The 14,112-nt window shown below is 45.1% G+C and overlaps 1 protein-coding gene across 4 annotated transcripts in view; it reads left to right on the forward strand.

The window, feature by feature from the left end:
• The window catches only part of LOC106578655 (transcriptional activator GLI3), a 197,012-nt gene that overhangs the window by 76,395 nt on the left and 106,505 nt on the right, over positions 1–14,112 (forward strand). For 3 of the 4 annotated variants that reach the window (XM_014157694.3, XM_045702221.2, XM_082965706.1), the window contains exon 3: positions 8,080–8,331. In XM_014157694.3, coding sequence (XP_014013169.3) covers positions 8,080–8,331 — 252 coding nt within the window. The remainder of the gene's footprint in view (positions 1–8,079; positions 8,332–14,112) is intronic. The other variant, XM_082965705.1, reaches the window with a different exon arrangement.

The following is a 14,112-nucleotide window of genomic DNA, read 5'->3' on the forward strand; positions in this document are numbered from 1 at the left end:
GTGTTGTTGGTGAATAGACCTGTGAATCGGTGGAGGAGAAGAGGACGGGATGGGGGCAACGATGGGAAAAGGGGGGGGGGGGGGGGGAATGAAAGAGGAATTAAAAATGAGGGAAGGAAGAAAGGGAAAGCCAAAAGGGTCTGTTTGAGGCTGATGATGGTCAGGGTTGGAGAGGTGCTCCTGAAGTTCAGCCTTTTCAAAGTGTTTGCAGACACCTGTGTCCTCCACATCAGAGCAAGAGCACTCAGTGCCACCGCAATGGATGAGAACACTGACTGGAAAGCCTCTGAGCTATATTGTATGCTCCGATCTTTTTTTTGCTTTACATTAACTTTACAGAGTACCAGGACATTTTAGCCCAAAATCTGGTTGCCTCTGCCAGGAGGCTGAATCTTGACCGCAAGTGGAGCTTCCAGCAAGACAATAACCTCAAGCACACATGAAAATTCACAAAGAAATTGTTCACTGACCACAAAATCAACATTTTGCAATGGCCGTCTCAGTCTCTGGGTTTGAACTCCGTTGAAAACCTATGGTTTGAATTGAAGAGGTCAGTCCATAAGCGCAGACAAAGAATTTCAAGGATCTGAAAAGATGCTGTATGGACTAATGGTCTAAGATCTCTCCCAATGTGTTCTCCAATCTCATAAAACATTTAAGAAAAATGCTCAGTGCCGTTATCCTCGCAAAGTGAGGTATTGAAAACAGGGTGCCAATCATTTTTAACCCATATCTTTTTGAGAAGACAAGAATATTACTTGTTTAACAAAATCTCTTTCTCTGAGCAAATGTAATTTCCTCATTTTTTTGAGCATTCAATATAGTTAGGTATTTGTATTTGTAACCCTCTCGCCAGGCTCGAATATGACTCTCACAATATTAACTTATGCAGAGTATCTCAGCAGCATGGGATGTTAGGTGAGAAGGACATCTCCAATAAGAATTCCTATTGTAAACTATCTAGGATTATGGCAATAGGGTATTAACTTCAGATTAAATGATTATAGCTTTCTGTTATTGAATCAGGATATACCATCCCATGCATTAAATGAAATTGAAACAATCAATGACTCCACCAAGGCAATATACATAACGTTCCATATGTGTATTAAAACATTTTCAAACACAAATACATTTTCAGACACATCAAAATAAATAAAAAATAATAAACCCCAATGAGTCCAAATTATTTCAAGTTTGCTTAACCTCTTACATCTAGATGTTCCGCTAGCGGAACACCGCTCCAATATCCAATGATAGGCGTGGCGCGAATTACAAACTCCTCAAATCCAAAAACTTCCATTTTTCAAACATATGACAATTTTACACCATTTTAAAGATAAGACTCTCCTTTATCTAACCACATTGTCCGATTTCAAAAAGGCTTTACAATGAAAGCAAAACATTTAGATTGTCAGGAGAGTACCCAGCCAGAAATAATCAGACACCCATTTTTCAAGCTAGCATATAATGTCACAAAAACCAAAACCACAGCTAAATGCAGCACTAACCTTTGATCTTCATCAGATGACACTCCTAGGACATTATGTTATGCATGTTTTGTTCAATCAAGTTCATATTTATATCAAAAAACAGCTTTTTACATAAACGATAAATACGATAAATGTTCACAAAAAACATAATTATTTTAAGAATTATAGATACAGAACTCCTTTATGCAATTGCTATGTCCGATTTTAAAATAGCTTTCGGTGAAAGCACATTTTGCAATATTCTGAGTAGATAGCCCGGCCATCATGGCTAGCTATTTTGACACTCACCAAACTCAGATTTAATATAAGAAAAATTGGATTACCTTGGCTGTTCTTCGTCAGAATGCACTCCCAGGACTTCTACTTCAACAACAAATGTTGGTTTGGTTCCAAATAATCCATAGTTATATCCAAATAGCTGCGTTTGTTCTTGCGTTCAAGACACTATCCGAAGGGTGACGCGCCGGCGCGTATCGTGACAAAGAATTTCAAAATATTCCATTACCGTACTTCGAAGCATGTCAAACGCTGTTTAAAATCAATTTTTATGCGATTTTTCTCGTAAAATAGCGACAATATTCCGACCGGGCGACGTTGTTTTCGTTCAGACTGAAAATGTAAAATGGACTCTTCACGTGCACGCGCTCGCCCATTTCATTGTTCTCAGATCGACCACTATCCAAATGCGCTACTATTTTTCAGCCTATGGGAGTCTTAGAAAATGTCACGTTACAGCAGAGATCCTCTGTTTTCGATAAAGAGGCTATAGAAGGCCAAGAAATGGTCAGAGAGGGCACTTCCTGTTTAGAATCTTCTCAGGTTTTGGCCTGCCATATGAGTTCTGTTATACTCACAGACACCATTCAAACAGTTTTAGAAACTTGAGGGTGTTTTCTATCCAAATCAAACAATTATATGCATATTCTAGTTTCTGGGCAAGAGTAATAACCAGATTAAATCGGGTACATTTTTTTTCCGGCCGTGAAAATACTGCCCCCTATCCTAAACAGGTTAAATAAACCGTTGGCGCGCGTTGGAGCTCAAAAAAATGACGTCACCCAAAAATATCCTGAAGCACCTCACGTTGTGGTTACTCACTCCTTGGTAGATATTCCCTCAGCGAAGTATGGCAGTTCCATGCAGGTTTCCTCACAAAGTCCAAGGCAAGCACTACTACCCATGCAGACAGTACTCCTTAGCCGTAACCGATATCCCATGGGAACACGAACTCGTTAAGCTTCCCAAGCAATTATCTCCCGGTGTCACACGATGCTAGGCTAACCTCAATGCTGGCAAATACCTCCACCTTTTAACAAAATTATAACTCTTTTATAAAATAAAACATGTCTTAGTAAGTATGGGTTTTGTTCTAGTTCTGTCGTCTTTTATAACTTTTCTTCACCAACCGTCCTAAGGTAAAACGTCCATCCTTTCATCAACGTCTTTCCCCCTCTTTTTCCCAGGCCTCCCGTTAACCAGGTCAACTCCCATTGGGTACAACTTAACAAGCGACCTTATTGGTCAAAACTTAACACTTCAAAGTTAAACAAACTATTCACTTATACATTAAATAAAGATTTCTTCAAAAGCATAATGCATTAACAACATTACAGTTTAGGAGCAATTCAATCATCTTTTAAATATATAACCAATTAATTATAACAAATAACTCAATACCTGGTTCAAACAAGGGTATTACATGTTCTTTATTTTATACAGTCTATTGCTCATTTTTATCAAGTGTGGCAGTCGTTTTGGACCTGATTGTAAGAATCATTATCAGTAAACTGGACCTATGAAGCTCAGAAAGGTTAAAATAAAGTCAAATAAAATATAACGTTTTCCAGCCATTTTGGTTGGATGACATTAGAACGGGATATAACAAATTAGCCTTGGGGTATTCCTCCTCTTTCAGCATCACCATTCAAGTGTTAGTTGTTGACCTTCTGCTGCCCAGTGTTTGTTAAACCATTTAAGGTGGTACAGTTGAAGTCAGAAGTTTACATACACTTAAGTTGGAGACATTGAAACTCGTTTTTCAACCACTCCACAATTTCTTGTTAACAAACTATAGTTTAGGCATGTCGGTTAGGACATCTACTTTGTGCATGACTCAAGTAATTTTTCTAACAATTGTTTACAGGCAGATTATTTCACTTATAATTAACTTTGTCACAATTCCAGTGGGTCAGAAGTTTACATACACTAAGTTGACTGTGCCTTTAAACAGCTTGGAAAATTACAGAAAATTATGACATGGCTTTACAAGCTTCTGATAGGCTAATTGACATCATTTGAGTCAATTGGAGGTGTACCTGTGGATGTGTTTCAAGGCCTACCTTCAAACTCAGTCCCTCTTTGCTTGACATCATGGGAAAATCAAAAGAAATCAGCCAAGACCTCAGAAAAACAATTGTTAACCTCCACAAGTCTGGTTCATCCTTGTGAACAATTTTCAAATGCCTGAAGGTACCCCGTTCATCTGTACAAACAATAGTACGCAAGTATAAACACCATGGGACCACGCAGCCACCATACCGCTCAGGAAGGAGACATGTTCTGTCTCCTAGAGATGAACGTACTTTGGTGCGAAAAGTGCAAATCAATCCCAGAACAACAGCAAAGGACCTTGTGAAGATGCTGGAGGAAACAGGTGCAAAAGTATCCATATCCACAGTAAAACAAGTCCTATATTGACATAACCTGAAAGGCCGCTCAGCAAGGAAGAAGCCACTGCTCCAAAACCGCCATAAAAATCCACACTATGGTTTGCAACTCCACATTGGGACAAAGATCGTACTTTTTGGAGAAATGTCCTCTGGTCTGATGAAACAAAAATAGAACTGTTTGGCCTTAATGACCACCGTTATGTTTAGAGGAAAAAGGGGGAGGCTTGCAAGCCGAAGAACATCATCCCAACCGTGAAGCATGGGGGTGGCAGCATCATGTTGTGGTGGCGCTTTGCTGCAGGAGCGACTGGTGCACTTCACAAAATAGATGGCATCATGAAGTAGGAAAATGATGTGGATATATTGAAGCAACATCAAGACATCAGTTAAAACTTGGTCACAAATGGGTCTCCCAAATGAACAATGACCCCAAGCATACTTCCAAAGTTGTGGCAAAATGGCTTCAGGACAACAAAGTCAAGTTATTGGAGTGGCCATCACAAAGCCCTAACCTCAATCTTATAGAAAATTTGTAGGCAGAACAGAAAAAGCGTGTGCGAGCAAGGAGGCCTACAAACCTGACCTCAGTTACACCAGCTCTGTCAGGAAGAATGGGACAAAATTCACCCAACTTATTGTGGGAAGCTTGTGGAAGGCTGCCCGAAACGTTTGACCCAAGTTTAACAATTTATAGGCAATGCTACCAAATACTAATTGAGTGTATGTAAACTTCTGACCCACTGGGAATATGATGAAAGAAATAAAAGTTGGAATAAATAATTCTCTCTACTATTATTCTGACATTTCTTAAAATAAAGTGGTTATCCCAACTGACCTAAGACAGGGAATGTTTACTAGGATAAAAAGTCAGGTATTGTGAAAAACTGAGTTTAAATGTATTTGGCTGAGGTGTATGTAAACTTCCGACTCACAACTGTATATGCTGAAATAATTAACCCATTTTAGGTGGTATACGCTGAAATAAAGAACCCATATCACGTTTCAGGTATTACCCAGATGTAGACAGTGTCGAAGAACCAAACGTTAATTTCTAATACTGAGGCAGGCAAACAACAGGTCAAAGGCAGGCAGGGTCAATAATCCAGAGAGGGTGCAAAGGGTCCAGAACGTCAGGCAGTCTCAGGGTCAGGGCAGGCAGGGGTCAATAATCCAGTAAGGTGGGGCAAGGTACAGAATGCCAGGCAATCTCAGGGTCAGGGTAGGCAGAGCGATTAAAAAACGGGAAGGGCTAGAAAACAGGAGCATGGAACAAACGCTGGTAGGTTTCACAAACAAAACGAAGTGGCAACAGACAGAGAACACAGGTATAAATACACAGGGGAAGATGGGTGACACCTGGAGGGGGGTGGAGACCAGCACAAAGACTGGCGAGACAGATCAGGGTGTGACGGTATAGACTGAAAAAATGGACACCCTTAAGGTGGTATACGGAAGAATGATGAACCCCCCTGACTCAGTTAACCATGGCGAAGTAGAGGGAGGAGGGGAATGGAGTCACTGGTTTGATTTAACTATTATCTGCTTGACATCTCAGAGACATCAGTGAATAGGGCTGGATTTCACTGAGAGAGAAATAGAGAGGGAGAGAAAGAGAGACACCCAACTGGGGAGTGGGGGAAGAAGCCAACGAGAAAGATAGGAATGTAGTGTAATAATATCTTTGGGAATAATGACCACAGTATTTTGTCTCTAGAAAGAGTTCATATACACTGTTTAGCTGGGCTTGTGGGAGTTTGGCTTCACTTGCAAAAGTCCAAAGATTATTGCTACATTGTGTATGTCAAGTCTATGAAACTCATACATAAATCAACTAGACCAAGAACCAGAAACTTATCCAGGTCTACGATAGATTCAAGGCCTTATTTCCGGCCTCTGCACTGTGTTTGCTGGATGAGTATTCAGTACATATATACCTACACTCCTCTCAGCAGCACTATCGTTTGCTATATTGGCTCCCAGCACAGTTTACAGTCGCGACTTCCTTCCTTAAATCCAATTCGTGCGAGAACATGAACCCAGAGTCTGAAATCCCTTTATGTTAATATTGCGCTTTGCAAGAGCAGAACCTATTAATCCAGCTTTAACAGCATAAATGCCATTATTCCCTTAATAAGATCAGGGGCTGTGCAGTATAGGATTAAATACTTATATCATAACTGACACTGTCATTTCCTGCGGATGAGAGCGTGAGCCTCTGCTCTCTCACTGGCTTGTCAGTTCCGCGTTAAGACTGGTGGAATTTGCTGCTCCGAGCGCCGTGGCGTGGCTGGGCCCTAACGCAGGTAATGGATGTGGGAGAGTGAGAGGAATAAATGACAGACCCGTGGGTCTTTCTCTCTCCTCTCTTTCTCTCCTTTCGTGCCACTCTCTCGCTACTGTAGCGGGCAACTCGGGGTGCTCGGGGTAGCGCTCTTTAATCTAGCCCTCTCTTCTCTTAATTGGCTTTTGGAGGGCTGCAGTTTTCCGCTGCCTGCAGTTCATAGGGGGGCCTTGCAGTGCTAGGCTGGTAAGCGCTACAGAACCTTTGGCGCCGGCACCGCGGCACTCTGCCAGGGCCCTCAGTGAGACATTAAAAGAGAGAGAGAGAGAGAGAGAGAGCGAGAGAGAGGCTGTGAGTAGTGAGCACTGGACCGTGCTGATCAGCAACAATCACAGTGAAATTAGAATCAACCAGGAACCTGGACCAGGGGAGATTTCCCAGAAGGAATAGGTTGGATTTGAGGCATTGAGAAAGATTGATAGAATCGTATGTAACTGAATCAAACTGCCTCTGCAATAGCGCTGAATTGCACAAGGCTAGAGCTGCCAGTGTAAAACTTTCAATCGTACAAAGAATTTACCTAAAAATATTCAACTCTAATAATTTATCATAATCATACGATAGGTACTGATGATAGGAATAATCTCAGACCAGAATTTTTGGGTCCAGAGTATCTTCTATTTAGGGACTACTCCTAATAAATCTGTACAGTATCACCCACCAGGTCAGGTGCCAGGCGACCCCATGAAGGCCAGGGTCAGTGTTTAGGTCAAAGGTCAAGTCTTTCCAAAGCAGATCAGCCCTTGAACTCTCTTCACTTTTATCCCTACTAACTCTGCCCAGCACACCAGGGATAGCTTCTCAGGGGAACTCTCCTTTCCGTCTCCCCATCTCTCCTCTTAATTTCTCTCCTTCACCCTGAGAGAGAAAGAGAGCGAGAGATTACTCTGGATGAGAGGGGGTTGAGGAGGAGGGAGAAGGGGGGGGTTGATACTACCCATGAGGCTGGTTAATGGGCAGTTTGGAATGCAGGCGAGAAGACCCGGTTGCTTTCTCCATGGGAATCCATTTATTTTATGAAAAGAACAGACAGAGCTGCCTTTAAGATCTGGCTTGTGGGAATCGCTCCCCCTCCGACTGTGGCCACGATGCAGGGGGTTGGGTTCGTTTAGTTGGTGAGAGCATCAGAGATGAGTCCTATTGGATTTATCTGACTGCTGCTTGAGAACTCACAAGTTCAGCTGGCTCCTATGGAGGCTAAACCTGGGTGGATTTGTGTACTTGGTTGGTTGCGGGTGTACAAAATAAATCTACTCCCCCTCACAGGAGTATGCTACATGATTTTACTTCTTTCCCGTGTGTGTGCGTGTGTGTGCGTGTGCGTATACTCTGAGAGGTAAAGAAATTCCCCTTGACGGCAGCAGCTGTAAGTCACTGTTATGATTCTACTGACAGTGAAACCACTCTCATAACCAAATGGATTTCAGGTTGTGAAGAATTAAGCAGACTTTCGACTCAGTATCTTACAGTATATTTCAATGGACCGAGATCTATGCTGTATCGTCAGTAAATATGGACTCATATTTTTAGCCAAATATATAATCTCACCCTCTCTCTCCCCCCTGTCCCCTTCAAGAAGATGAGAGATTGGGCACGCAGTACCACCACAACCGCGAGAGGCGCAATGCCATCAGCACCCAGGCCTCCACGCCTGGCACCCCTGGCAGCAAGCTGGGTGAGGAGCCCTCCACGTCCACAGAAGAGCGCCCCCCACTGGTAAAGAAAGAGCTGCACAGCTCGCTGCCCCACCTGGCGGACCACAGCCTGCCCTATCGCGGAACGCTGTTTGCCATGGATCCCCGCAACGGATACCTGGATTCCCACTACGGTGAGTACAGAAGACAGAACTCAGTTTAAAGAGGAGGGGTTGGATAGGTTGTTCTTATATGATTGTTAGAGTGTTTATGAAGTCAAAAGTAGTGGGTACATGGCTAGTTTGTGTCGGCAGGGCTTTCGGTCATCAGACAACTTGAATTGCCTCAGTGATTTAGTAAATAGATGGATAATTACATAAAACCTAACATACAATATTTTTGTGGGTTAAGATAGAACATTTGGCCTTGTTCTATGTATATTTATGAACAATATACTGTGATTTGAGTGAGGCGGCAGGCTCAAGGACTTGCCTGTAGACCCCCCCCCCCCCCCCCAACAATGGCACCAAGGTTCTCTCTGTACAGTAATAGGTAAAAGGCAGGGCTGCTAGACGCTTGATTAGGCCTGACGGATCAGCTGCTTTCTCTACCTCTCTCCCTTCCTCCCTCTCCTTTTCTCTCTCCCTAATTCTGTCTCTCTCTTTCGTTCGCTCTCTGGGAAGTTAGTAAGGGGAGCGTTCAGCGTAGCTTCTTAATTCTCTCATTAGGGGCATGTCTGAGCACAGTACTCCACTTTCACTCATCAACACACACATCAAAGCCCCAACACTACACTGCACAGTCAAACCACTCTCACTACCCCCTCGTCTCCCTTCTCTCTCACTGGGACAGAGAGAGTGTGGGTAAGAGGAAGGGGGAGGAATAGAGGAGTGAGGGTGATAGAGTGAGGTAGAAAGATACTGTTGATATGAAGAGAGAAGGGAGGGACATGAGGTTTGAGGGAGAGGGAGAGTATGATAGAAAAATAAAATATTAGAGAGAGAGAGAGGAGTGAAGGAGCCGTGGTTAGAGAGAGCGTGAGAGAGGGAAATAGAACAAAGGAATAAGAGAAAGATGCAGTTATAGAATGAGAGACAGATGAGTGGAGAGCGAGGGAGGGGGGAGGGGGGGGCGTTTAGGAGGTCAATTTTGTGCATCTGCGTGGCCTCCGGACAAGGATTTGATGCGATGGCCTGTTTAGTTTCGCTAAATTGCCTGCGAATTGAGCCTGACCGAGTAGTTTTAATCTGCAGGCTGTAATGAAAAGGTCTCTCTCTCCCTGGCTCCGGCTTTGGTCCTTTACTGTAACTGTATTTTATTTAGTTCATTAGCCGGCATCTCCTTTGTGCGCTGGTGCGTACATCCACCACAAAGCTACAGTACTAATGTGAAAGGTTACTTAAAGTCAGGCCCAGGGTCTGTAGTCGACAGGATCCTCGCAAGCAGAACATTACTGTCGATTACAGCCCGGTCTTAGCTCAGCATGACTGCCACTGTTGATTTTGTGTGTGTGTGTGTGTGTGTGTGTGTGTGTGAGAGAGAGAAAGTGTGCGTGAGCACTAGTGGTAGAGGGTTCCAGACCATTGAAGTCAAGGGGAGCTAGGGGCCGTGGTTGGGGTGGCTTGTGGTTGGGGTGATGGTTAGGGGGTCACAGTATGGGGTGGCAGTGCCTTCGGGGTAGTGCTTAAAAGTCACAGTCAAATGGAGAGTTCAGAAGCAGTAGGAAAAGTCAAAGGGGCCATAGAGCCTGAAAGGGCTCCATTCTTTCTGCAGAACAGGCAGTGGATGGAGAGAGTCATACTGCTATTTTGGCGCACTGTCTTCCGTTTCTCTCTCTCTCTCTCTCTGACTCTCTCTCTCTCTCTCTGACTCTCTCTCTCTCTGACTCTCTCTCTCTGACTCTGACTCAGATAATGATGAAATATTAATTCCATTCCAATGTTTTACCAGAGGCTGTATTTAACAGAATTTAGATGACTAATGGAGCACATGCTGAAATGCGAAGGCAGTTGTTTTTCCTCTGAGGGTGGAGTGTCCTGTAAATGGATGTCGTTGGGACGTACCCTGACTCAGTTTAGAAAGAGTTACGACCAGAGGTGAGAGAAAAGAGCAGGCCGGGGGCTGTGTAAAATGGCTTCCTCTGGTACCAGGTGTGGGGAACACGAGGTGTCCCTGAAGGCGCCTGCCGGTCGGCCGGTCCCATTCTGTCTGATTGGCCCATGCTCCAGGCCCCTAGGCTCCTAATCTGCCGACGGCCCCTTTGAACACGGAGCCCCATGGCTCCACCACTCCACAACTGCTACCCCCAGAGGCTGGGAAGTGTGAAGAACATTGATCCCTGTGCTTGGTTGAACACCCCCTTCCCGCACATCCTTCCATGGTCCACTCCACCAATACTCCCCTCTCCCTGGGGTCTCTGACTGACTGTCACCTTCCTAAATGTATCCCAGGTGTGTGTTGTGCATGTGAGGGTGATGGAGAGGGAGTCCTGGGTCTTTGTGCTTTGCTTGCAGAGTGTGGGGCGCTGCACGACCTGGCTACGGCTGACAGCCAGGTAAATGTGATTACTCTTCCCGCTGGTGTGTTGTCAGTGCTTAATGCAGCTAAACACGCCGGCACCTGCAGCCTCAAGCGCACTTGGACTGCTGGGTTGTCATGGTTGTCGCTGTGGTGGCGATGGGGGGAGAAGGGTGGGGGACAGCCCCTTCTGGGCTCCATCCCACTCCCCTAAGGACTCTGTGTTTATTCTCACCTCTACGTCCACATCAAGGAGGAGGCATTAAGAAAAAATAGCCCCTATTATGTGCATTAGCTAAATCGCGGTGATGCATAGAGTCTAAGACTCTTTTCTTGGGCAAACACTGGATAAGAGTCCATATCCCGCTTACCACAACACTAATACGTGGGGCTTTCGCCTGGATAAGGAGGAGGAAGCATTGGGGAGGAGGATTAATGAGAAACTTGGGTTTTTAAAGATTTGTGTATTGCGAGGAGATGTGTATTGTGAAGGCGTTACCACGGCGGCACTAGCGACATCTGTTTACATTGTCGGCTTATTAGCGGGTCAGTGGTCCTCAGCAACAGTGGAACACTTGCTGGAGTTCCGTTTGTTGTCTCCGCTTACTCTCTCCTCCGGGATCCCTCTTCTTCCTTCAAGTGTTAGTCTTTTTCTTAAACACTTTTTCTTCCTTCCCCAGCCAGTCAAAACATGTCCCGTTACGGGATTGTAAGCACATTCTCTTCAATGGACAGCTTTCTTATGTTTCTTTCCAATCCTTGCAGTATTGAAACATCAGAACATGTTTTGTCAAAGGAAGGCGACTGGGGAGGGTGGGAAAATCACTAAGCTTTTCCTACCCTCTCACCCTCCCCAGCACTAAGTATGTTGGTTGGTTCCTCAACGACCAAGGCTGCTTGGCGGTTGTGTCTGTCTGTGATGACACAGTAGTAGGTCACTATGTGGACCGAGACAGACTTTTATAGCTGAAGTATAAGTGGGCCTATATCAGCCTTATACAGTCTGTCGTCTGCAGACTGATGGAATCAAGATCAAGATCCTAGGCCAAGCACCACCAGCTGGTAATCCTCAGACCAAAACCTTGGTCGTCTCACCTCTTAGACCAGGGCTGCTAAGCCATAGCAAGGTGGAAGTACAGTACAAATTGATGGCTGGTCTAGTGGATGGTTTGGATACCATCAGGCTATATCCCTTAAAACCTTGCTCTTTTTGGCCAAAGCTCTGACAGAAGTGGCCATTACCTGGGATTGTGGGGAGCCAGCCAGCGCTCAACCAGACCCAGGGCGTATGGGGTGGGATGGTGATCTCCAGCTCCAGACAGGGGTTAAGTTAACCTCCAAGGCTGCATTGTAGAGGAGATCTCAGGTCTACTGGTCCGTAGCATGGCAAGTACTGGGTCCACGTCAATCTGTCTGCCTCTTTATCAAACTACAGCAGCTGATCAGTGAACTGAATGAGCTGGCTGTCACAAAATGTCCATGTGATTTGTACCACAATGGACCAGGCTCTGTACAGTTAATGACTGCATTACTGCTCTCCCTGATTCAGAGTCACAAGTATAGGCCATACAGGAACTATAGGAAAGCTTTCCTGCCACAGAAAAAAGTCGCGAAAATAACCCACACTGGAAAAGTAATTTATAATGCAATTTTTCACTCAGAGGCCAGCTTTCTGGGTTCCACATTGGTTCCTTGTCACAAGTTTTGGCAAAACAGTTTCAAGCACTTCTCCCCACAGAAATGATAATACAGAGGAGCGGGGGTGGTGGCAGGCATGTGCTGGGAGACATGTACTCATTTCAAGGACGATTGAGGGGGAGAGAAACCTGTGGGGAACACGGGGGCCACCCTACAGTACAGGCCACGGAAAGGAATCTCTTCCATCCACCTCCTTTGATTATGAAAGAGAAACATAGCTGGGCAGCTCTTGAATTAGCTCCGCAGTCCAGCGCACCATGGACAATCGCTGTGATCCCCTTTTATACAGCTTATTACAGGAATCTCACAGTACAATGCGGATAAAGTTTGAAGTGGTCAAAGAAAGACACTTTCGCTCTAAGTGAAGGTCAGGCTTTCTTGCATTTACTCTTAGTACCACAGAGCCCGAGAATGTGCGTGAATTGCATTTTTAACAATGTTGTTAATAATATTGTTACAATAACAATATTCATTTGGAGTGGCTCAAAAAGAATGAGAAATTTCTTAACAAATGAGTACTCAGCATTTCTTCATATCATTCTTGCAACATCTGTCTGTGTTTTGGACCCCCTTGTCAAATTAAGAATGGCTAATCGGTCAGAAAACGCACAGAGGCATCACATGCCTAAAACAATAGACGTGCTTTGAAGCGGCGAAGGCTTAAAAAAAGACTTGCAGCATGTTTCTCTGACTGTCCGTAAGGATACGCCACCACCACAACTAACACCAACAAACACGCTACCAAACACAACAATAATGTCGTTCAACATAATGTCCATAAAGACGTGAGTGCAGGCAGGAATAACACGAGGCTCATGGGTCTTCTCTCCCTCCTGAAGTATTCAGTGGGAATAAGAAGCAGGATGATCACCGGGTGTGGAGTGGGACAGTCACACTCATTTCATGCCCGCCTATATGTTTGTTCACTGTAAGCAAATCTCACCGCCCAGCCCTGTAGCGCAGCGATTTGTGTCCCTCTTCTCATAGAGTTAGCACCCTTATCCCTTCGACCAACCCCCAACGCCTCCCTCCCCCCTCTCCTCTCTTCTTCTCTCCTAAGGATGGACTGTACCTATTATTCTATAGGAGGAGGGGGCTGAGACATGCTGGGTAATTAACATGTTTCCTCTCAGCTCCTTTACGGGCTGGAGCAAATAAGGAGACTAGAGTACATCCTCTTGGCCATACCACAGGGTAGAGACTTACAAAAGAGAGAGAGGGAGAGAAAAAGAGACAGAGAGACAGAAAGTGAGAGAAATTAGAGAGAGAAAGAGGACTGGAGAAAGGGAGGAAGAAAGAGATGGAAGGGCAAAAAAGGAGAGAAGCGCCAATGAGAGAGTGAGACTGGAGAAGGATAGTAAAGGAGAGAAGAGTAGGAGGGGGGATGTAAACAAAGCAGAAAATGAAGAGAGACATAAAGGAATGGGAGCTCGAGGAGGTCAGGCCCATCATAGGCTTAGTGTTTCCTTCAAAGATGGCTGGGACAGGTGACAGTTCCAGACAATCTCGCTCCACAGAGCAGCATCCTCTCAGGAGGAGATAAGGGATTCCTCCATCCAGCCCTCCCCTCTCCTCCTCCTCCCCTCTCCTCCTCCTCTCCTCCATCTCCTCCTCTCCTCTCTCTCCTCGGCTCGGCTCCCCCAGCCGGGGCTGCTTTGATGTGGCTCGGTGTGAGCAGGTTGAGCTTAGGCTCATGGCTGGGGCTTGTTGGACCGCTGGGCTGCTGCAGGGGCCTCCGGGAGCCAGCCTCTCTGGCCCGG

Source organism: Salmo salar, chromosome 19 (genome assembly GCF_965601325.2).
Source record: "Salmo salar chromosome 19, fSalSal1, whole genome shotgun sequence".
Taxonomy (NCBI): domain Eukaryota; kingdom Metazoa; phylum Chordata; class Actinopteri; order Salmoniformes; family Salmonidae; genus Salmo; species Salmo salar.